Source organism: Heterodontus francisci, chromosome 3, assembly GCF_036365525.1.
Source record: "Heterodontus francisci isolate sHetFra1 chromosome 3, sHetFra1.hap1, whole genome shotgun sequence".
Lineage (NCBI taxonomy): Eukaryota > Metazoa > Chordata > Chondrichthyes > Heterodontiformes > Heterodontidae > Heterodontus > Heterodontus francisci.
The window spans coordinates 209020837-209042172 of NC_090373.1; the positions used below are offsets into that span (position 1 = coordinate 209020837).

The following is a 21336-nucleotide window of genomic DNA, read 5'->3' on the forward strand; positions in this document are numbered from 1 at the left end:
AATATGAAAGGTCCCTTTTAAAATACCTACACACAAACTGAAAAAAAATACAGAAATTCTCTCTGCAGAGGTCTGCTACAAGAAAAAGACAAAAAGAGTACTTTGGCCAAATACTTGTTAATGCTTGAAGAAAAAAAAGATATGGAAGGATGTTAGTTGTCCCTTTTAGTCTGGGTGTATGGTGACAGGTCACTGGGATTTTTCTCTGGAGCAGTACTTTTCGGGTGGCATCGAGAATTAATCTGGCAGGTTTTTCCAGGAGAAATGTGGCATCAGGGGTTTCAGCCAGCACACACTTGGATTGCACAGTTTTTCCAAAGACAGGAGGGAAGAGGAGCTGACACACTGGACTTCTCAGGGTCTATTCGAGAGGTGCAGGAAAGATGAGCTGGGGGGGTGTCTTTTTTCCTTGACAGGCAAAACACCAACTCTCTTCAAAACAGTTCACACCCCAACTGAACTGAAAACAATCCAAACCCCAAAACTGAAAGTCAACCTCCTGAGCTCCATAAATCATGACATGTGGCTTCTCTATAAACATCTCCCCTTTGTCCCAGATTCCTGTTATTTATTTATCTTAAGGCAGGTTATCTCCAGTAGAGGTTGTTTTTAATACTCCTTGATTCTTTCAGCAAGTGTTTTCAGTCATGTCCTTTCAATGACCCCAGTGAAAAAGACAGTCCAGCAGGCTTCCAAATGAATCCACGTTTCCACAATTTACATAAGAGTCCTTATGTTTTTTTAAAAAAAACAGAAGCCTCTCATAATACCCATCACAGTGACGGTGTAGCTTTTATCACCAAATCAAACCTTGATTTGTCCCCCTACTCTGGCACTTTCTCCTCCTTTTGAGCATCTCACTTTGTGCCACCCTCACCTTTCATTTAAAATCTTCGTTCTCTTGGGGAAGTCAATTGGGGAAAAAAACTCCTCTGTTCTAAGGAAAACAACGCTAGCCTATCCAATCTTTCCTCATAGCTGCAACTTTCAAGCCTTGGCAACATTCTTGTAAATCTTCTCTGTACTCTCTCCAGAGCAATTAATGTCCTTCCTGTAATGTGGTGACCAGAATTGCACGCAATACTCCAGCTGTGGCCTTACCAGCGTTCTATACAGTTCCAGCATTACATCCCTGCTTTTGTATTCTATACCTCGACCAATAAAGGAAAGCATTTCATATGCTTTCTTCACCACTTTATCTACCAGCTGTATCTAACACTGGTTAGGCCACAGCTGGAGTACTGTGTATAGTTCTGGTCGCCACTATAGGAAGGATGCGATTGCAGAGGAGATTCACTAGGATGTTGCCTGGGCTGGAGCATTTCAGCTATGAAGAGAGACTGGATAGGCTAGGGTTGTTTTCCTTAGAGCAGAGAAGGCTGAAGGGGGCCCTGATTGAAGTATACAAAATTATAGAACAGTACAGCACAGTACAGGCCCTTCGGCCCACGATGTTGGAATACATTTGGAATACTGCGTGCAGTTCTGGTCGCCACATTACCAAAAGGATGTGGATGCTTTGGAGAGGGTGCAGAGGAGGTTCACCAGGATGTTGCCTGGTATGGAGGGCGCTAGCTATGAAGAGAGGTTGAGTAGATTAGGATTATTTTCATTAGAAAGACGGAGGTTGAGGGGGGACCTGATTGAGGTGTACAAAATCATGAGAGGTATAGACAGGGTGGATAGCAAGAAGCTTTTTCCCAGAGTGGGGGATTCAATTACTAGGGGTCACGAGTTCAAAGTGAGAGGGGAAAAGTTTAGGAGGGATATGCGTGGAAAGTTCTTTACGCAGAGGGTGGTGGGTGCCTGGAACGCGTTGCCAGCGGAGGTGGTAGACGCGGGCACGATAGCGTCTTTTAAGATGTATCTAGACAGATACATGAATGGGCAGGAAGCAAAGAGATACAGACCCTTAGAAAATAGGCGACATGTTTAGATAGAGGATCTGGATCGGCGCAGGCTTGGAGGGCCGAAGGGCCTGTTCCTGTGCTGTAATTTTCTTTGTTCTTCTTTGTTCTTTGAACCTTTAACCTACTCTAAGATCAAACTAACTACATACCCTTCATTCTACTATCATCCATGTACCTATCCAAGAGTCGCTTAAATGCCCCTAATGTAGCTGCTTCTACTACCACCGCTGGCAGCGCATTCCATGCACCCACCACTCTCTGTGTAAAGAACCTACCTCTTATGAGGGGCATAGATAGGGTAGATAGGAAGAAACCTTTTCCCTTAGCAGAGGTGGCAATAACCAGGGGGCATAGATTTAACAGAAAGTTTAGAGGGGATTTGAGGAAAAAAAAATTCAAACAGATGGTGGCTGGAATCTGGAATGCACTGCCTGAAGGGCTGGTTGAGGCAAGAACCCTCGCAACATTTAAGAAGTATTTAGATGAGCACTTGAAACACCATAGCATACAAGGCTACAGGCCAAGTGCTGGAAAATGGGACAAGAATAGTTAGGTGCTTGATGGCCAGCACAGACATGATGGGCCAAAGGGCCTGTTTCCGTGCTGTATAACTCCAGGACTGCACCCGTCCTGCCACCTTCAGAGACCTGTGGACACACACTCCAATGTCTTTCATTTCCTCTACTCCTCTCTCTATCTTCCTGTTTATTGTGTATTCCCTCGCTTTGTTTGCCCTCCCCAAATGCATTACCTCACACTTCTCCGGATTGAATTCCATTTGCCACTTTTCCGCCCACTCAACTAAACCATTGATATCATTCTGGAGTCTACAGCTAAGCTCTTCACTATCAATTACACAGCCAATTTTTGTGTCATCTGCAAATTTCCCAATCACGCCTCCCACATTTAAGCCCAGATCATTAATATATACCACAAACAGCAAGGGACCCAACACTGAGCCCTGTGGAACGCCACTGGAAACCGCCTTCCTTTGCAAAAACATCTGCAACCATTATCCTTTGTTTCCTGTCACTAAGCCAATTTTGGATCCAACCCGTCACATTCCCCTGTATCCCATGGGCTTTTATTTTTCTGACCAGTCTGCCATGTGGAACCTTGTCAAATGCCTTACTAAAATCCACGTAGACAGCATCCACTGCACTAACCTCATCAATCCTCCTTGTTACTTCCTCAAAAAATTAAATTAAATTTGTAAGACACGACCTTCCCTTAACAAATCCATGCTGACTATCCCTGATTAATCCGTGCCTTTCTAAGTGACAGTTTATCGTATCTGTCAGAATTGATTCCAATAATTTGCCCACCACCGAGGTCAGACTGACCAGCCTATAATTATTTGGTCTATCCCTCGTACCCCTTTTAAACAATGGTACAACGTTTGCAGACCTCCAATCCTCTGGCACCATGCCTGTATCTAGTGAGGATTTGAACATGATCTTCAGAGCATTCGCCATCTGGGATACAATCCATCCGGCTCTGGTGATTTATCCACTTGCAAGGATGTCAGACCCTCCAGTACTTCCTCTTTCGTTATGCTTATCATATCTAATATTTCACACTCCTCTTTTACGACAATGTCTGCATCATCCCTCTCCTTTTTGAAGACAAAGTACTCATTAAGAACCCTGCCCACATCTTCTGCATCCAGGCATAAGTTACCTTGTACATCTCTGATAGACCCTACCCTTTCCTTAGTTATCCTCTTGCTCTTTAAGTATTGATAAAACATCTTTGGGTTTTCCTTGATTTTACTTGCTATTATTTTTTCATGTCCTCTCTTTGGTTTCCTAATTTTCTTCTTTACTTCACTCCTGTACTTTCTATACTCCTCTAGGCTTTCTAAAGTATTGAGCTTTTTGTGACTGTCATAAGCTTTCTTTTTCTGCTTTATCTTACCCTATATGCTTCTCGATAACTAGGGGGCTCTAGATTTGAACGTACCACACTTTTTCGTTGTGGGGACATGTTGACACTGTGCCCGTAGAATCTCGCTTTTGAATACCTTCCACTGATTTGCCACTGATTTTCCTTCAAGTAGCCGTATCCAGTCCACTTTCACCAGATCACGTCTCAGCTTCGTAAAATTTGCCTTCCCCCAATTTAGAACTTTTACTCCTGTTCTATCCTTGTCCTTTTCCATAATAATGCTAAATCTAACTGTATTATGGTCACTATCTCCAAAATGGTCACCACTGTTACTTCGTCCACATGACCAGCTTCATTTCCTAAGACTAAATCTAGAACTGCGCTCCCTCTCATTGTCTTGTTACGTATTAGCTAAAAAAGTTCTCTTCGCTTTCAAAATCCCAATTGTCTAACCTTTGGCCCTCCATTCGACACAATATTTCTGCAGCTACAAATCTGCTCAATCACACCCTCATCTCCACCGTTGAAGCCTGAGTCCTCAAAACCAATACACACTTGCACACTGGTCATCTCCCCAGGTACGGCTCTTATCTCACTCCTTTAAGTCCAAGTAGTGCAGTATTAAATGGATATGGCAGGCAACTGGTTTAGCCAATCACTGCCAGATCTGGCAAAACCACAAAACACTATAGGTCCTGCTGTCACAAAAACAAGAAATGCTGGATTCACTCAGCAGGTCTGGCAGCATCTGTGGAAAGGAAAGGTCCTGCTGTCGTCTGCCAAAACTATTCATTGTTCTTTGGTGATCCTGGAAAGCAAACATAACCCCAGGTTTCTTTTCTCTACTGCGAACTATCTTCAGCCCCCATCCTTATCTTCAATATCCTCATCTCCAATAACAAGTGTGAGGAGCTCATGTACTTCTTTTTCACTGAGATTGAGACCATCCAATCAGCTAACTTTTGCTTTCCTCCCTTCCCCTAGCCCACTGAGCCAAACTTCCTGTGAGGGAAGTGAACTCGCATCTTTCTCTAGTTTTCTCCCATCTCCCCTCATGTCCTCTCCAAGCTTGACTTTTCAATGAGACCCACCTCCTGCTCCCTCGACCTTATTCCCACTGAACTACTGACCACCCAACTTCTGTTCCTGTTTCCCATATTAGTTGATATTGTTAACAGTTCTCTCTACTCTCTGTCCCCCTCTCCTTGAAATCTGCCATCATCACCCCTCTTCTCAAAAAGACCAACCTTGAACACTCCATCCTTGCAAACTACCACCCCATCTCCAACCCGTCTGTCCTCTCAAAAATCCTTGAATGTGTTGTCACCTCCCAAATCCGGGCCCATCTTTTGTGAAACTCCATGTTTGAATTCCTCCAATTCCCCGCTCCCCCACCACAGTACTGAAATGACTCATCAAAGTAACAAATGACATCCTATGTGATTGTGACAAAGGTAACTTATCCCTCCTCATCCGGTTTGACCTGTCTGCAGCCTTTAACACGGTTCACCATACCATCCTCCTCCAATGCCTCTCCACTGTTGTCCAGCTGCGTGGGACTTCACTCGTCTGGCTCCACTCTTATCGAAGTGAAGCCAAAGAATCACCGACAATGGTTTCTCGTCCCACACCTGTGGCATGACTTCTGATGTCGTCCCCCTCCTATTTCCCATCTACGTGCTGCCCCTTGGCGACAGCATCTGCTAAAGCCACTATCAGTTCCACATGTACTGGTCATGATCGTCTAGTTCTCCTTGGGTAATGGCCATAATCTACCGATCCTCTTTAGAAATAGGGGTGGTGCCAGAGAACTGGAAAATTACCAATGTTTACCACCTTGTTCAAAAAAGGGTGCAAGGATAAACCCAGCAACTGCAGGCCAGTCAGTTTAACCTTGGTGGTGAGAAATCTTCTAGATACGATAGTCTGGGCCAAAGTTAACAGTCACTTGGACATGTACAGATTAATTAAGTAAAGCCAGCACAGATTTGTTCAAGGCAAGTTGTGTTTAACTAACTTGATCAAGTTTTTTGATGAGGTAACAGAAAAGGTGATAAGGGTAATGCGGTTGATGTGTATATGGGCTTCCAAAAAACATTTAATAAAGTGCCACATTATAGGCTCGCCAGCAAAGTTGAAGCCCATGGAATAAAAAAGATAGTTGCTAAGTGACAGAAATGGAGAAGAAACGGTTGTTTTTCAGAGTGGAGGAAGCGATACAGTGGTGTTCACCAGGGGGCAGTACAAGGACCACTTTTTTTTTATTTATTCAGAGGATGTGGGCGTTGCTGGCTAGGCCAGCATTTATTGCTCATCCCTAATTAACTCTGAGAATGTGGGGGGCTCTGCCTTTTTGAACCGCTGCAGTCCTTGGGGTGCAGCTACACCAACAGTGCTATTAGGAAGGGAGTTCCAGCATTTTGACCCAGCGACAGTGAAGGAACAGTGATCTAATTCCAAGTCAGGATGGTGTGTGACTTGGAGGGGAACTTGCAGGTTTGGTGTTCCCATGTATCTGCTGCCCTTGTCCTTCTAGGTGGTAGAGGTCGTGGGTTTGGAAGGTGCTGTCGAAGGTGCTTTGGTGAGTTTCTGCAGTGCATCTTGTAGATGATACACACTGCTGCCACTGTGCATCATTGGTGGAGGGAGTGAGTGAATGTTAAAGGTGGTTAATGGGGTGCCAATCAGGCAGGCTGTTTTGTCCTGGATGGTGTCGAGCTTCTTGAGTGTTGTTGGAGCTGCACCCATCCAGGCAAGTGGAGAGTATTCCATCACACTCCTGACTTGTGCCTTGTAGATGGTGGAGGGGCTTTGGGGAGTCAGGAGGTGAGTTACTCACCTCAGGATTCCTAGCCTCTGACCTGCTCTTGTAGCCACGATATTTATATGACTACTCCAGTTCAGTTTCTGGTCAATGGTAACCTGCAGGATGTTGATAGGGGATTCAGCGATGGTAATGCCATTGAATGTCAAGGGGAGATGGTTAGATTCTGTCTTGTTGGAGATGGTCATTGCCTGGCACTTGTGTGGCGCGAACGTTACTTGCACTTATCAGCCCAAGCTTCGTTATTGTCCAGGTGTTGCTGCATCTGGACACGGGCTGCTTCAGTATCTGAGGAGTCGTGAATGGTGCTGAACATCATGCAATCATGAGTGCACATCCCCACCTCTGACCTTATGATGGAGGGACGGTCATTAATGAAGCAGCTGAAGATGGTTGGGTCGAGCACACTGCCCTGAGGAACTGGGACTGAAATGATTGACCTCCGGCAACCACAACCATCTTCCTTTGTGTTAGGTATGAGTCCAACCAGCAGAGAGTTCCCCCCCGCCCCGTTCCCCACCCCCCCCCCCCCCGATTCCCATTGACTCCTGCCTTGATGTCAAGGGCAGTCACTGTCACCTCACCTCGGGTTCAGCTCTTTTGTCCATGTTTGGACCAAGGCTGTAATGAGGTCCGGGGCTGAGTTGCCCTGGCGGAACCCAAACTGAGTGTCAGTGAGCAGGTTATTGCTGAGCAAGTGCCGCTTGCCATATATATATATATATATATATATATGTATATATTAATGATTTGGACTTGTCCCCAAACAGTAGTTCGCAGTGGGGCACAGTATAAACCAAGAAATACTGGGGACTTGTAAGAAAGGTACGGCAATAATCATGGGTGATTTTAATGTGCATATAGTCTGGATTAATCAAATTGGCAAAAGTAGCCTCGAGGGAGAGTTCATTAGAGATTGTTTTTTGGAACAATATGTTGGGGAACCAACCAGGGAGCAGGCTATTCTAGATTTGGTATTGTGTAATGAGGTGGGATTAATTAATGATCTCATAGTTAAGGATCCTCTAGGGAAGAGTGATCATAGCATGCTAGAATTTCAAATTCAGTTTGAGGGCGAGAAACTGGAGTCCCGCACTAGCGTTCTGGAGTTAAACAAAGATAATTACATAGCCATGAGGACAGATTTGGCCCTAGTGAACTGGGCAGGAAGACTAAAAGGTAGGACAGTTGATGAGCAGTGGCAGATGTTTAAGGAGATATGCAATTCCTCCCAACTAATATATATTCCGGAGAGGAAGAAAGATTCTAAGAGAGGGAAAAAACATCCATGGCTAAGCAAGGAAGTTAAGGATAACACAAAGACAAAAACTAAGGCATACCATATTGCAAAGGCCAGTGGCAGGCTGGAAGATTGGGAAACTTTTAAAGATCAACAAAGGGTTATTAAAAAAGTAATAAAAAGAGCAAAGGTAAATTATGAAAGAAAACTAGCGCAAAATATAAAAACGGATAGCAAAAGCTTCTATAAGTATATAAAAGGGAAGAGAGTAGCTAAAGTGAATGTTGGTCCCTTGGAGTATGAGACAGGGGAGTTAATAGTGGGGAACACAGAAATGGCGGAGACACTAAATCAGTATTTTTCCTCAGTTTTCACAGTGCAGGACACGAGTACCATCCCAATAGTAACAGGTAATGCAGAGGTTATAGAAAGAGAGGAACTTAGAAAAATTATCATCACTAGGGAAAAAGTACTGAGCAATCTATTGGGATTGAAGGCAGACATGTTCCCAGGGCCTGATGGCCTACATCCTAGGGTCTTAAAGGAAGTGGCAGTGAAGATAGTGGATCCATTGGTTATAATATTCCAAAATTCCCTGGATGCAGGAAAGGTTCCAATGGATTGGAAAAATGCTAAGATAACGCCCTTATTCAAAAAGGGAGGGAGGCAGAAAGTAGGAAACTACAGACCAGTTAGTTTAACATCTGTCGTTGGGAAATTGTTAGAATCCATTATTGAGGAAGTAATAACAGGACATTTAGAAAGTCAAAACGCAATCCATCAGAATCAGCATGGTTTTATGAAGGGTGCATCGTGTTTGACTAGTTTGCTAGAGTTTTTCGAAGTTGTGACAAGCAAAGTGGATAATAGGGATCCTGTAGATGTTGTATTTCTGGACTTCCAGAAGGCATTTGATAAGGTGCCACACAAAAGGTAGATCACATGGGGTCAGGGGCAATTTATTAGCTTGGATAGAGGATTGGCTAACCAACAGAAAACAGAGAGTCGGGATAAATGGGTCTTTTTCTGGTTGGCAAGATGTAACTTGTGGAGTGCCATTCAGTCCTTGGGCTCCAACTATTTACAATCTATATTAATGACTTGGATGCAGGGATAGAAGGTACTAAAGCCAAATTTGCAGATGACACTAAAATAGTTGGGATAGTAAATTGCAATAAAGAAATAAGAAATTTACAAATGGATATGGGTAGGTTAGGTGAATGGGCCAAAATTTGGCAGATGGAGTTTAACGTGGATAAGTGTGGGGTTATCCATTTTGGTCAGAAGAATAGAAAGGCCAATTATGTAAATGGAGAGAAACTTCAGAGTGCTTCGGTGCAGAGGGATCTAGGTGTCCTTCTGCATGAATCGCAGAAAGCTAGAATGCAGGTACAGCAGGTAATAAGGAAGGCAAATGGAATTTTGGCATTTATTGCTAAAGGAATAGAACATAAAAGTAGGGAAGTGTTGCTGCAACTGTACAAGGCATAAGTGAGACCGCACCTGGAGTATTGCATACAGTTTTGGTGCTCTTACTTGAGGAGGGATGTAGTTGCATTGGACGCAGTTCAGAGGAGGTTCACTAGATTGATTCCAGAGATGAGGGATTTGTCTTATGAAGAGAGATTGAGCAGTTTAGGCCTTTACTCTCTAGAGTTTAGAAGAATGAGAGGAGATCTAATTGAGGTATATAAGATGATTAAGGGGATTAACAAAGTAGACATAGAGTGGATGTTTCCTCTTGTGGGGCAATCTAGAACGAGACATCATAGTTTTAGGATAAGGGGTAGCAGATTTAAAACAGAGATGAGGAGAAATTACTTCTCTCAAAGGGTCGTGAGTCTGTGGAATTCACTACCCCAGAGTGCGGTGGATGCCAGGACATTAAGTAAATTTAAGGATGAGATAGACATATTTTTAATTAGTAATGGGTTGAAGGGTTATGGAGAACGGGCAGGAAAGTGGAGTTGAGGCCGAGATGAGATCAGCCATGATCGTATTGAATGGTGGGGCAGGCTCGAGGGGCTGAATTGCCTACTGCTCCTAGTTCTTATGTTGTTATGTTGAGGTTGACATCAAGAGGACATGGACATGCTGGTGTAATGGGCAAGTATGTGGCAGATGAAATTTAATGCAGAAAAGCGTGACGTGGTATATTTTGCTGGGAAGAATGAGCAGATGCAATATAAAATAAAGAGTACAATTCAAAAGGGGTTGCAGAAACAGAGAGATCTGGGGGGGACTGCTGGGTAAGTAAACTTATATAGTCGGGCAGTGGCTAAACCCGAAACACTACACGTGTAGTGTCTCCCACCCATCCTCCTCCTCCAACCAAAAAAAAAGGACTCTTGTGTGGAGGGTTTGGTAAGGTAAGGTTTTCCTTTATTTTTTTTTCATCTCTTTTGTCAATTTAGAGCGGAGGGGATGGAAGCGAGGGCAGTTGCATGCTCCTCTTGCAGGATGTGGGAGGTAAGGGTCACCACTTGTTTCGCTGCTGACTTCACCTGTGAGAAGTGCACCCAACTCCAGCTCCTCACAGACCACGTTAGGGAACTGGAGCTGGAGCTGGATGAACTTCGGATCATTCAGGATGCTGAGGGGGTGATAGAGAGCAGTTATAGGGAAGTAGTGACACCTAAGTTACAGGATAAAGGTAGCTGGGTGACCGTCAGGGGAGGGAGAGGGAATAGGCGCACAGTGCAGGGATCCCCTGTGGCCATTCACCTCATTAATAAGTATACCATTTTGGATACGGTTGGGGGGGGACGACCTACCAGAGGAAAGCCACAGCGGTCAGGTCTCTGGCACTGAGCCTGGCTCTGTGGCTCAGAAGGGAAGGGGGGAGAATTGGAGAGCAATAGTGATAGGAGATTCAATGGTTAGAGGAACAGACAGGAGATTCTGTGGTCGTGAACGAGACTCCCGGATGGTATGTTGTCTCCCGGGTGCCAGGGTCAGGGATGTCTCGGATCGAGTCTACAGGATTCTTAAGGGGGAGGGGGAGCATCCAGAGGTCGTGGTACACATCGGTACCAATGACATAGCTAGGAAAAGGGATGAGGAGCTGAAAAGCGAATATAGGGAGTTAGGTTGGAAGCTAAAAGGCAGGACGAGCAGAGTAGTAATCTCAGGATTGATACCGGTGCCACGTGCCAGTGAGGCTAGAAACAGGGAGCGAGTGCAGCTGAACACGTGGCTACAAAGCTGGTGTAGGAGGGAGGGCTTCAGATATGTGGATCATTGGGATACCTTCTGGGGAATGTGGGACCTGTACAAGAAAGACGGGTTGCATCTGAACTGGAGGGGCACCAATATCCTGGGCGGGAGGTTTGCGAGAGCTCTTCGGGAGGGTTTAAACTAGTTTGGCAGGGCGATGGGAACCGGAGCTACGGATCAGTGGATGGGGTAGCTGTTGAACAGGCAGATACCAAGTGCAGAGAGTCTGTGAGGAAGGTTAGACAATTGACAGGGCAAAGTTGCAGCCAGTATGATGGGTTGAAGTGTGTCTATTTTAACGCAAGAAGTGTCAGGAATAAGGGTGATGAACTTAGAGCATGGATCAGTACCTGGAGCTACGATGTTGTGGCTATTACAGAGATGTGGATATCACAGGGGCAGGAATGGATGTTGGATGTTCCGGGGTTTAGATGCTTCAAAAGGAATAGGGAGGGAGGGAAAAGAGGTGGGGGAGTGGCATTGCTAATCAAGGATAGTATCACAGCTGCAGAAAGGGAGGTCGTCGAGGAGGGTTTGTCTACTGAGTCATTATGGGTGGAAGTCAGAAACAGGAAAGGAGCAGTCACTTTATTGGGAGTTTTCTATAGACCCCCCCAATAGCAACAGAGACACGGAGGAACAGATTGGGAGGCAGATTTTGGAAAGGTGCAGAAGTAACAAGGTTGTTGTCATGGGTGACTTCAACTTCCCTAATATTGATTGGAACCTCTTTAGTGCAAATAGTTTGGATGGAGCAGTTTTTGTCAGGTGTGTCCAGGAAGGTTTCCTGACTCAATATGTAGATAGGCCGACTAGAGGGGAGACTATGTTGGACTTGGTGCTTGGCAACGAACCAGGCCAGGTGGCAGATCTCTCGGTGGGAGAGCATTTCGGTGATAGTGATCACAACTCCCTGACCTTTGCTATAGTCATGGAGAGGGACAGGAGCAGACGGGATGGGAAAATATTTAATTGGGGGAGGGGAAATTACAATGCTATTAGGCAGGAACTGGGGAGCATAAATTGGGAACAGATGTTCTCAGGGAAATGCACGACAGAAATGTGGAGGTTGTTTCGGGAGCACTTGCTGCGACTGCTGGATTGGTTTGTCCCGATGAGGCAAGGAAGGGATGGTAGGGTGAAGGAACCTTGAATGACAAGAGATGTGGAACAGCTAGTCAAGAGGAAGAAGGAAGCTTACTTAATGTTGACGAAGCAAGGATCAGACAGGGCTCTAGAGGGTTACAAGGTAGCCAGGAAGGAACTGAAGAATGGACTTAGGAGAGCTAGAAGGGGACATGAAAAAGTCTTGGCGGGTAGGATTAAGGAAAATCCCAAGGCGTTCTACACTTCTGTGCGGAACAAGAGGATGGCCAGAGTGAGGGTAGGGCCGATCAGGGATAGTGGAGGGAATTTGTGCCTGGAGTCGGAGGAGGTAGGGGAGGTCCTAAATGAATACTTTGCTTCAGTATTCACTAGTGAGAGGGACCTAATCGTTTGTGAGGACAGCGTGAAACAGGCTGATATGCTCGAACAGGTTGAGGTTAAGAGGGAGGATGTGCTGGAAATTTTGAATGAAATGAGGACAGATAAGTCCCCGGGGCCAGACGGGATATACCCAAGGATATTACGGGAAGCGAGGGAAGAGATTGCCGCGCCTTTGGCGATGATCTTTGCATCCTCACTGTCCACTGGAGTAGTACCAGATGATTGGAGGGTGGCAAATGTTATTCCCTTGTTCAAGAAAGGGAATAGGGATAACCCTGGGAATTACAGACCAGTCAGTCTTACGTCGGTAGTGGGCAAATTATTGGAGAGGATTCTGAGAGACAGGATTTATGATTATTTGGAAAAGCATGGTTTGATTAGAGACAGTCAGCATGGCTTTGTGAGGGGCAGGTCATGCCTCACAAGCCTTATTGAATTCTTTGAAGATGTGACAAAACACATTGATGAAGGAAGAGCAGTGGATGTGGTGTATATGGAATTTAGCAAGGCGTTCGATAAGGTTCCCCATGGTAGGCTCATTCAGTAAGTAAGGAGGCATGGGATACAGGGAAAGTTGGCTGTCTGTATACAAAATTGGCTGGCCCATAGAAGACAGAGGGTGGTAGTAGATGGAAAGTATTCAGCCTGGAGCTCGGTGACCAGTGGTGTTCCGCAGGGATCTGTTCTGGGACCTCTGCTCTTTGTGATTTTTATAAATGACTTGGATGAGGAAGTGGAAGGCTGGGTTAGTAAGTTTGCCGATGACACAAAGGTTGCTGGAGTTGTGGATAGTGTGGAAGGCTGTTGTAGGTTGCAACGGGACATTGACAGGATGCAGAGCTGGGCTGAGAAGTGGCAGATGGAGTTCAACCTGGAAAAGTGTGAAGTGATTCATTTTGGAAGGTCGAATTTGAATGCAGAATACAGGCTTGAAGACAGGATTCTTGGTAGTGTGGATGAACAGAGGGATCTTGGGGTCCATGTCCATAGATCGCTCAAAGTTGCCACCCAAGTTGATAGGGTTGTTAAGAAAGCGTATGGTGTGTTGGCTTTCATTAACAGGGGGATTGAGTTTAAGAGCTGCGAGGTTATGCTGCAGCTCTATAAGGCGCTGGTTAGACCACACTTGGAATATTGTGTTCAGTTCTGGTTGCCTCATTATAGGGAGGATGTGGAAGCTTTAGAGAGGGTGCAGAGGAGATTTACCAGGATGCTGCCTGGACTGGAGGGCATGTCCTACGAAGAAAGATTGAGGGAGCTAGGCCTTTTCTCATTGGAGCGAAGAAGGATGAGAGGTGACTTGATAGAGGGGTACAAGATAATGAGAGGCATAGATAGAGTGGATAGCCAGAGACTTTTTCCCAGGGTGGAAAGGGCTATCACCAGGGGGCATAATTTAAAGGTGATTGGAGGAAGGTTTTGGGGAGATGTCAGAGGTAGGTTCTTTACACAGAGAGTGGTGGGTGCGTGGAATGCACTGCCAGCGGTGGTAGTAGAAGCAGATACATTGGGGACATTTAAGCGACTCTTGGATAGGTACATGGATGATAGTAGAATGAAGGGTAGGTAGGTAGTTTGATCTTAGAGTAGGTTAAAGGTTCGGCACAACATCGTGGGCCGAAGGGCCTGTACTGTACTGTACTGTTCTATGTTCTATGGTGTATGTGTACAAATTACTCAAGGCGACAGGGCAAGTTGAGAAAGCAGTTAAAAAGGCAGACGGGATCCTGGACTTTATAAGTAGAAGCATAGAGTACAAAACCAAGGAAGTTATGGTAAACCTTGATAAAACACAGGTTCGGTCTCAACTGGAGTATTGTTTCGAATTCTGGGCACTGCTCTTTAGGAAGGATGTAAAGATTTTGGACCGGTGCAGAAAAGATTTACGATAATAGTTCCAGGGATGGGGGATTTTAGTTGAAGGTTAGGTTGGAAAAGCTGCGTTGTTCTCCTTAGAGAAAAGTAGATTGAGAAGAGATTTAATACAGGTCTACAAGATTATGACAGACTTAGATAAATTAAACAAGGAAAAACTGTTCCCATTAACAAGGGGACACAAATTGAAGGTTTTGGGCAAGAGATGCAGGGAGAATATGAGGACCAACTTTTTTACGCAACGGCTGGTAATGACCTGGAACTCGCTGCCCACAAGGGGTAGTGGAAGCGGAGACGATGAATAATTTCAAAAGGAAATTGGATTGCCATCTGAGAGAAATGGACTTGCAGGGCTACGGGGATTGAACCAGGGAATGGAACTGACTGCATAGCTCCATGGAGAGCAGTCTGGACTCGATTGACTGAATGGCCTCCTTCTGTGCCGTAGTAGATGACTCTATGAGGGACTTCAGTTACGTGAATAGATTGGAGAAGTTGGAGTTCTCCTTCGAGAAGAGAAGGTTGAGAGGAGATTTGATAGAAGTGTTCAAAATTGTGAGGGGTCTCGATGGAGTAGATAGAGAGAATCTGTTTCCATTGGTCGAAAGATTGAGAACTATAGGACACAGATTTAAGGTGATTGACAAAAGAATCAATGGCAACATTAGGAAAAACTTTTTTACACACCGAGTGGTTAAAATCTGGAATGCACTGCCTGAGAGTGTGACGGCAGAGGGGGATTAAATCGTGTCTTTCAAAAATGTATTGGAGAAGCACCTGAAGAGAAAAAGTTTGCAGGGCTGTGGGCAAAAGGTGGGGGAGTGGAACTCACTAAATTGCTCTTGCAGAGAGCTGGCACAGACTCATTGGGCTTGAATGGCTTCCTTCTGTGCTGCAACCATTCTGTGATTCTATGTACCCTCAAGATATCCAGCTCTTACCTCACCGCCATCTTTCTCATCCCCTCCACTCTATAAATTGTCAGACTGCTTGTCTGACATTAATACTGGATAAGCAGAAGTTTCCTCCAACTTAATTTTCGGCAGGTCAAATTTTTCTTTCTCCTCTACATGCCGCCACTCAGCAACATCATCTGAAAACACTCTTAATTTTCACATGTCACTGATAGCCAGCTCTACCTCGCCATCACCTCTCTGAACTCCTCTACTGTTGCTAACTTATCAGACTACTTCTCTGTCATCCAATACTAATTGAGCTGAAATTCCTGCAATTAAATATGGGAAAGACTGAAGCCTTTGCCTTCAGTCCCTGCTATAAACTGTTCCCTCGCTACCAATTCTATCCTTCTCCTTGGCAACTGTGTGAGGCTGAACTAGACTGTTTGCAACCTTGGCGTCATATTTGACTTTAAGATGAATGACAGACTATATCAACAATTCCCAATCACTGCAGTCAAATAAGAATGATTACCAGATGTAAAATGTTACTCACTGACTGTGGTGTCAGGAAGTTCTGCTGCTCACTACCAAAGTGAATCAGATTATATCAGAATCTAACAACAATTGGTGACCTGGAATACTAGTCTACTTTTAAAAAAGGACAGTGAGAATAAATCCATGTCTTTGAGTCACTGTTATTACAAGATCATGAAGTGAAGATGGAAGTGATCATTTGGTCATCTTGTTCACCCTTCCACAGAAAACTTCAGATCCCACCTAACTGCCTGCTTTTGCCTCCATTATCCTACAAGACAGACCACTCTAGGTATTAATCATATTATGTGCATAGGACCTTCCTGATGTCAGTCCTCAACTTGCCATTTCTTGGATTATACCTATGCCCTTTATTCTCACCATTAAGGAGTCAACCATATAGATGTTGAAAAAGACTGGCAGGATTATCAACCTTGTGGCAAACCATTATAATAGATATTTATCAAAGCTATTTATGGCACAGAAGGAGCCCAATCAGTCTATCCTTTCTGTGCCATTATTGAGCGTTTTTGTGCAGCTAGTCTTGTCGCTAAGATAGGAACGATCTTACAGTTGCTCATTCGGGTGTTGATAAGCCAAAGAGTTTTGTGACATGAATGATTATGGAAAGCCTTCGCACAAGATAGTATCATGCCGATGACGAGTCTACAAAGGCAGTTTCAGTCTTCAGCTGTTTTTGGAACCTTGCTTCAATGTTGGTAGAGAGTACAAGCACCTGGTCAGAGCAGCTTCTACCTTCTCCGAAGCCCGCCTGCTTGTTTGGTAGGGTCGCTTCTAAAGCCGGTTTTATCCATTTAAGGGCAAACTGCTCGACCTTGTAGGTCATAGACAGAAGGGCGATAGGATGGTAGCTTTTGTTATTTTTGTCTAGTTTCTCTGGTTTTAAGGATGGCGACAACTTCAGAATGGCACTAGACTTCCAAGATTACCCCAGTGTCAAGGATGTTGGAGGTGAGGTTGGCAAGCCACATCCGTCCATTTGGGCCCTGGCTCTTGAATTCTTGAGAAATTCAGGATAGATGCCATTGATTCCAGTGGCCTTCTCAGTCATGGTGGGTGAAGGTGCTGTGTTTGCCTCTTCAGTCGTGAAGACTATCAAAAAGGTGGTGTGTGGAACAACTTTTTCAATCTGCGTTTGTTTTCGGTGGTAGTCATTGCCTTTGAGTTGGTTAGGAGGCAGGCCACAATGGCATCTGCACATGTCGGAGCAGTGAGACAGAACCAAGCTGCTAAAGTAAGTTTCTGGGTTTCCCTTGAGAAATTCAGGTTTTCAGAGGTTTCCAGCCATTGTGCTAATCTGCCTTCATCCAAACAAAATCCATGTTGTTGTTGCTGTATCTAGGCCTTAAGTGATATTAAACTCTGGCAGCAAACTCTCACTGTACTGAGACTAGCAAGGCACATATTCTTTCCTGTAGCCACTCAAGATGCTTTTCGCGTCCCCCACGTTCAGCAATTGAGCAAAACAGTTGTAGTTGTTTGGGACCTGACGTATTCTCTGTTGAAGGTGGTCTTGAAGCCATGCAAAAGTTACATCTTGGTTTCAGGCACAAGGCGACTATCAACACCTCAATCCCTGCATGTACAATGCTAGGTCGGTGTTGTGAGTGGGGAAAGTTCTTAACTTCTTAAAGATATGCTTATGCTAGTTATTTATCTTTTATTTTCACAAGGAACATACAAACGCAAAGTAATTTTGTATTGGCTTTGATATGTTTTGATCTGATTATTTTATTCTATCACCACAGGTATTGCTCCTACAAGCGATGGAGTCCAAGGACCACCAGTCCCTCCACCCGCACCCCCTCTTCCTCCTGGACCATCACAGCCACCAGCATCAGGACCACCATTGCCACCGGGACAACCACCTGCACCTCCGCTGCCAGTGTCAGGACCCCCTCCTCCACCTGGACCACCACCTCCCCTTCCAGGGCAGGCCCTACCTCCTGTTCCACCTCCCCCTCCTGCCCCACCTCTTCCCTCCTCAGGTTTGTCATCTTCGATGGCTGAAGATGATCGTCCACTGACAGGTCTGGCAGCTGCACTGGCTGGGGCGAAACTCCGAAAAGTGGGACGGGTAAGTGCAAGTCAGATATGGTTAATTCTCCAACTTGAACCCATTCACTATATTAACCAGTATAATCTGTAGTAACCTTCTCTGGGTGATGCTGAGCAAGTAAAGAAATGCTTTCAAGAAAATGTAAGAGTCGAAGTTAAACCATGAGCATCACTTCAAGGAGTCAACCTTGGCTGAAGGTGTCAGCCTTGACTTAGTTCTAATACTTTCACCTCGGAGTCAGAAGGTCTTGGGTTTGAGTCCCACGCCTGAGATTTGAGCAAATAATCCAAGCAGATACTACAGTACAATACTGAGGGAGTGTTGCACTGTCAGAGGTGCCATCTTATGGATGAGAAAGGAAACCGAGGCCCCATCTGCACACATGGAACTATTCGAAGGTAAGCAGGGAAGTTTTTCCCAGTGTCTTAGCCAATACTAATGATTAAAGCCCTTAACCAACATAATTTTAAAAAAGATTATCTGGTTATGTATAGCACTTCTCTTTGTGGCACCTTGATGTAGGCACCCTGGGAGTCATGCTTCCTACATTACAGTGACTACACTTCAAAAAGTACTTAATTGGCTGTAGAGCACTTTTTTATGTCCTGATGTCATGATAGGTGCTATATAAATGGAAGCCCCTTTCTTTTATCTGTTGGAGATTTAGTCTCAATGGAGAATTTAAAAATAACATTTGAATTCCTTGCTGACACTCACTCTCCAGATTCAGAATGAAAGGTGGTCACTTGAGTGAAATGCTGGAAAGCAACTGGCCCCTGTAAAATCTTATCCCAGCCTGATTCAGTGGCTTTATTGGGAGGACTTCATAGTTTGGTTTTTGCCAGTTGGAGCAAATAGTGTATCAGAAGGCTGCTGGCATCTCGACTCAGATGGTGGATTTGGCTCAGGTGTCTGATTTTATGATAAAGAGGTCACTGTTATCTTTATTTGTTCTACAGACTGACGAGGCTTCAAGTTTTGCAATGGGCAGCATTAGTTCAGTCTCCACTCCTAAATCTGAGTCTTCACGGGGTAATGGAGCCCCAATTTCTATAGGAGGTACTGGTCTGATGGAAGAAATGAGTGCCCTGCTGGCCAGGAGGTGAGTTTTAACTATTGCTTCTGGTTGGGATGGATGACGATTAATATAAAGACCTAACATTCAGAAAAGGCATTTAGTGCAACAGATTCATTCTGTCATTCAGCACCAGCTTTGATATATTTTTTCTTATTCTTTGTACCTGACCTTGATCTTTTTACTTTCTGAATCAATATTGATCCACTTCCTTTTTTTAGTGCATCGGTAGAATTGAAATGTCCTGAATTAGCTCCCAATCCATTTCAGGTGTCAAATCAATTCTGTCCAAGTTGGTAAAATCCAAAATTGTGATGAATTTAGTGAGCATTAGAAATGCATTGGCCAAGCCAGGACAACCAGCACAAGGCAAGTGTGTAACAAATTTTGAGCAAGTACTTAATTGGATAGCTAAAGGGATTGCAGACAAGGTAGTGTATATGCATTTTGAAAGTGTGTCTTAAGGTGTCTCGTGAAGCTTATTACCAAAAAATTCAGATGTATGATACAAAAGGAAATGTAGCAGCATGGATAGAAATGAATGTTAGGGTTAATGGGTGCTGGAGGTAGTCTACCACAGGGTTTAGTGCTGGCTGCACTTTTTTTTATCAAAATGTCAATGATTTGGAGTTGGTTGGAGGGATCTTGAAATTGTCTGACACTACTATTGTAGGGAGATAAAGTTCTCATCCTTGTTTTCAAATCCCTCCATGGCCATGCTGCTGCCTATCACTAACCTCCTCCAGCTCTACCCTCTGAGATATTTGCAATCCTTCTTGTGCATCCTTGGTTTTAATCATGCCACCATTAGTGGCCATGCTTTCAGCTGCCTGGAACTTCTTCTCTAAACCTCTCCACCCCTCTACCCTGCTCTTCTCCTTGAGTATGCTCATTAAAACCTACCTGTTTAACCAAGCTTTTAGTTGGCTGACCTGATATCTCATTGTGTGGCTCAGTGTCAAATTTCGTTTTGTTTGATGACACTCCTTTGAAGGACCTTGGGATGTTTTACTATGTTAAAGGTGCTATATAAATGGAAGTTATTGGGGTTTTACAAACAGTGAGGAGCACTGTATTGAATAATGTAGAAAGAATACAGGTTAGCAGAATGGGCAGGGTGATGGTAGATGCAATTTAATGTGGAGAAGTGTGAAGTAATGCAGTTTGGTAAGAAATACAAGGAATAGGAGTTAATGGGAGTGGTAAGGCACTGAAGGACATGAATGAACAGAGATCTAGAGGTTCAAATAAATAATTCATAGAACATAGAACAGTACAGCACAGTACAGGCCCTTCGGCCCACGATGTTGTGCCGAACCTTTAACCTACTCTAAGATCAAACTAACTACCTACCCTTCTTTCTACTATCATCCATGTACCTATCCAAGAGTCGCTTAAATGTCCCTAATGTATCTGCTTCTACTACCACTGCTGGCAGCGCATTCCACGCACCCACCACTCTCTGTGTAAAGAACCTACCTCTGACATCTTCCCGAAACCTTCCTCCAATCACCTTAAAATTATGCCCCCTGGTGATAGCCCTTTCCGCCCTGGGAAAAAGTCTCTGGCTATCCACTCTATCTATGCCTCTCATCATCTTGTACCCCTCTATCAAGTCACCTCTCATCCTTCTTCGCTCCAATGAGAAAAGGCCTAGCTCCCTCAATCTTTCTTCGTAGGACATGCCCTCCAGTCCAGGCAGCATCCTGGTAAATCTCCTCTGCACCCTCTCTAAAGCTTCCACATCCTTCCTATAATGAGGCGACCAGAACTGAACACAATATTCCAAGTGTGGTCGAACCAGGGCCTTATAGAGCTGCAGAATAACCTCGCGGCTCTTAAACTCAATCCCCCTGTTAATGAAAGCCAACACACCATACGCCTTCTTAACAACCATATCAACTTGGGTGGCAACTTTGAGCAATCTATGGACATGGACCCCAAGATCCCTCTGTTCCTCCACACTACCAAGAATCCTGTCTTCAAGCCTGTATTCCGCATTCAAATTCGACCTTCCAAAATGAATCACTTCACACTTTTCCAGGTTGAACTCCATCTGCCACTTCTCAGCCCAGCTCTGCATCCTGTCAATGTCCTGTTGCAACCTACAAAAGCCCTCCACACTATCCACAACTCCAGCAACCTTCGTGTCATTGGCAAACTTGCTAACCCAGCCTTCCACTTCCTCATCCAAGTCATTTATAAAAATTACAAAGAGCAGAGGTCCCAGAACAGATCCTTGTGGAACACCACTGGTCACCGAGCTCCATGCTGAATACTTTCCATCTACTACCACCCTCTGTCTTCT

General features: G+C 44.7%; 1 protein-coding gene across 3 annotated transcripts in view; it reads left to right on the plus strand.

The window, feature by feature from the left end:
- Positions 1-21336, plus strand: part of enah (ENAH actin regulator) — a 618517-nt gene that overhangs the window by 448412 nt on the left and 148769 nt on the right. For all 3 annotated transcript variants that reach the window (XM_068028274.1, XM_068028276.1, XM_068028275.1), the window contains exons 6-7: positions 17643-17971; positions 18913-19055. In XM_068028274.1, coding sequence (XP_067884375.1) covers positions 17643-17971; positions 18913-19055 — 472 coding nt within the window. The remainder of the gene's footprint in view (positions 1-17642; positions 17972-18912; positions 19056-21336) is intronic.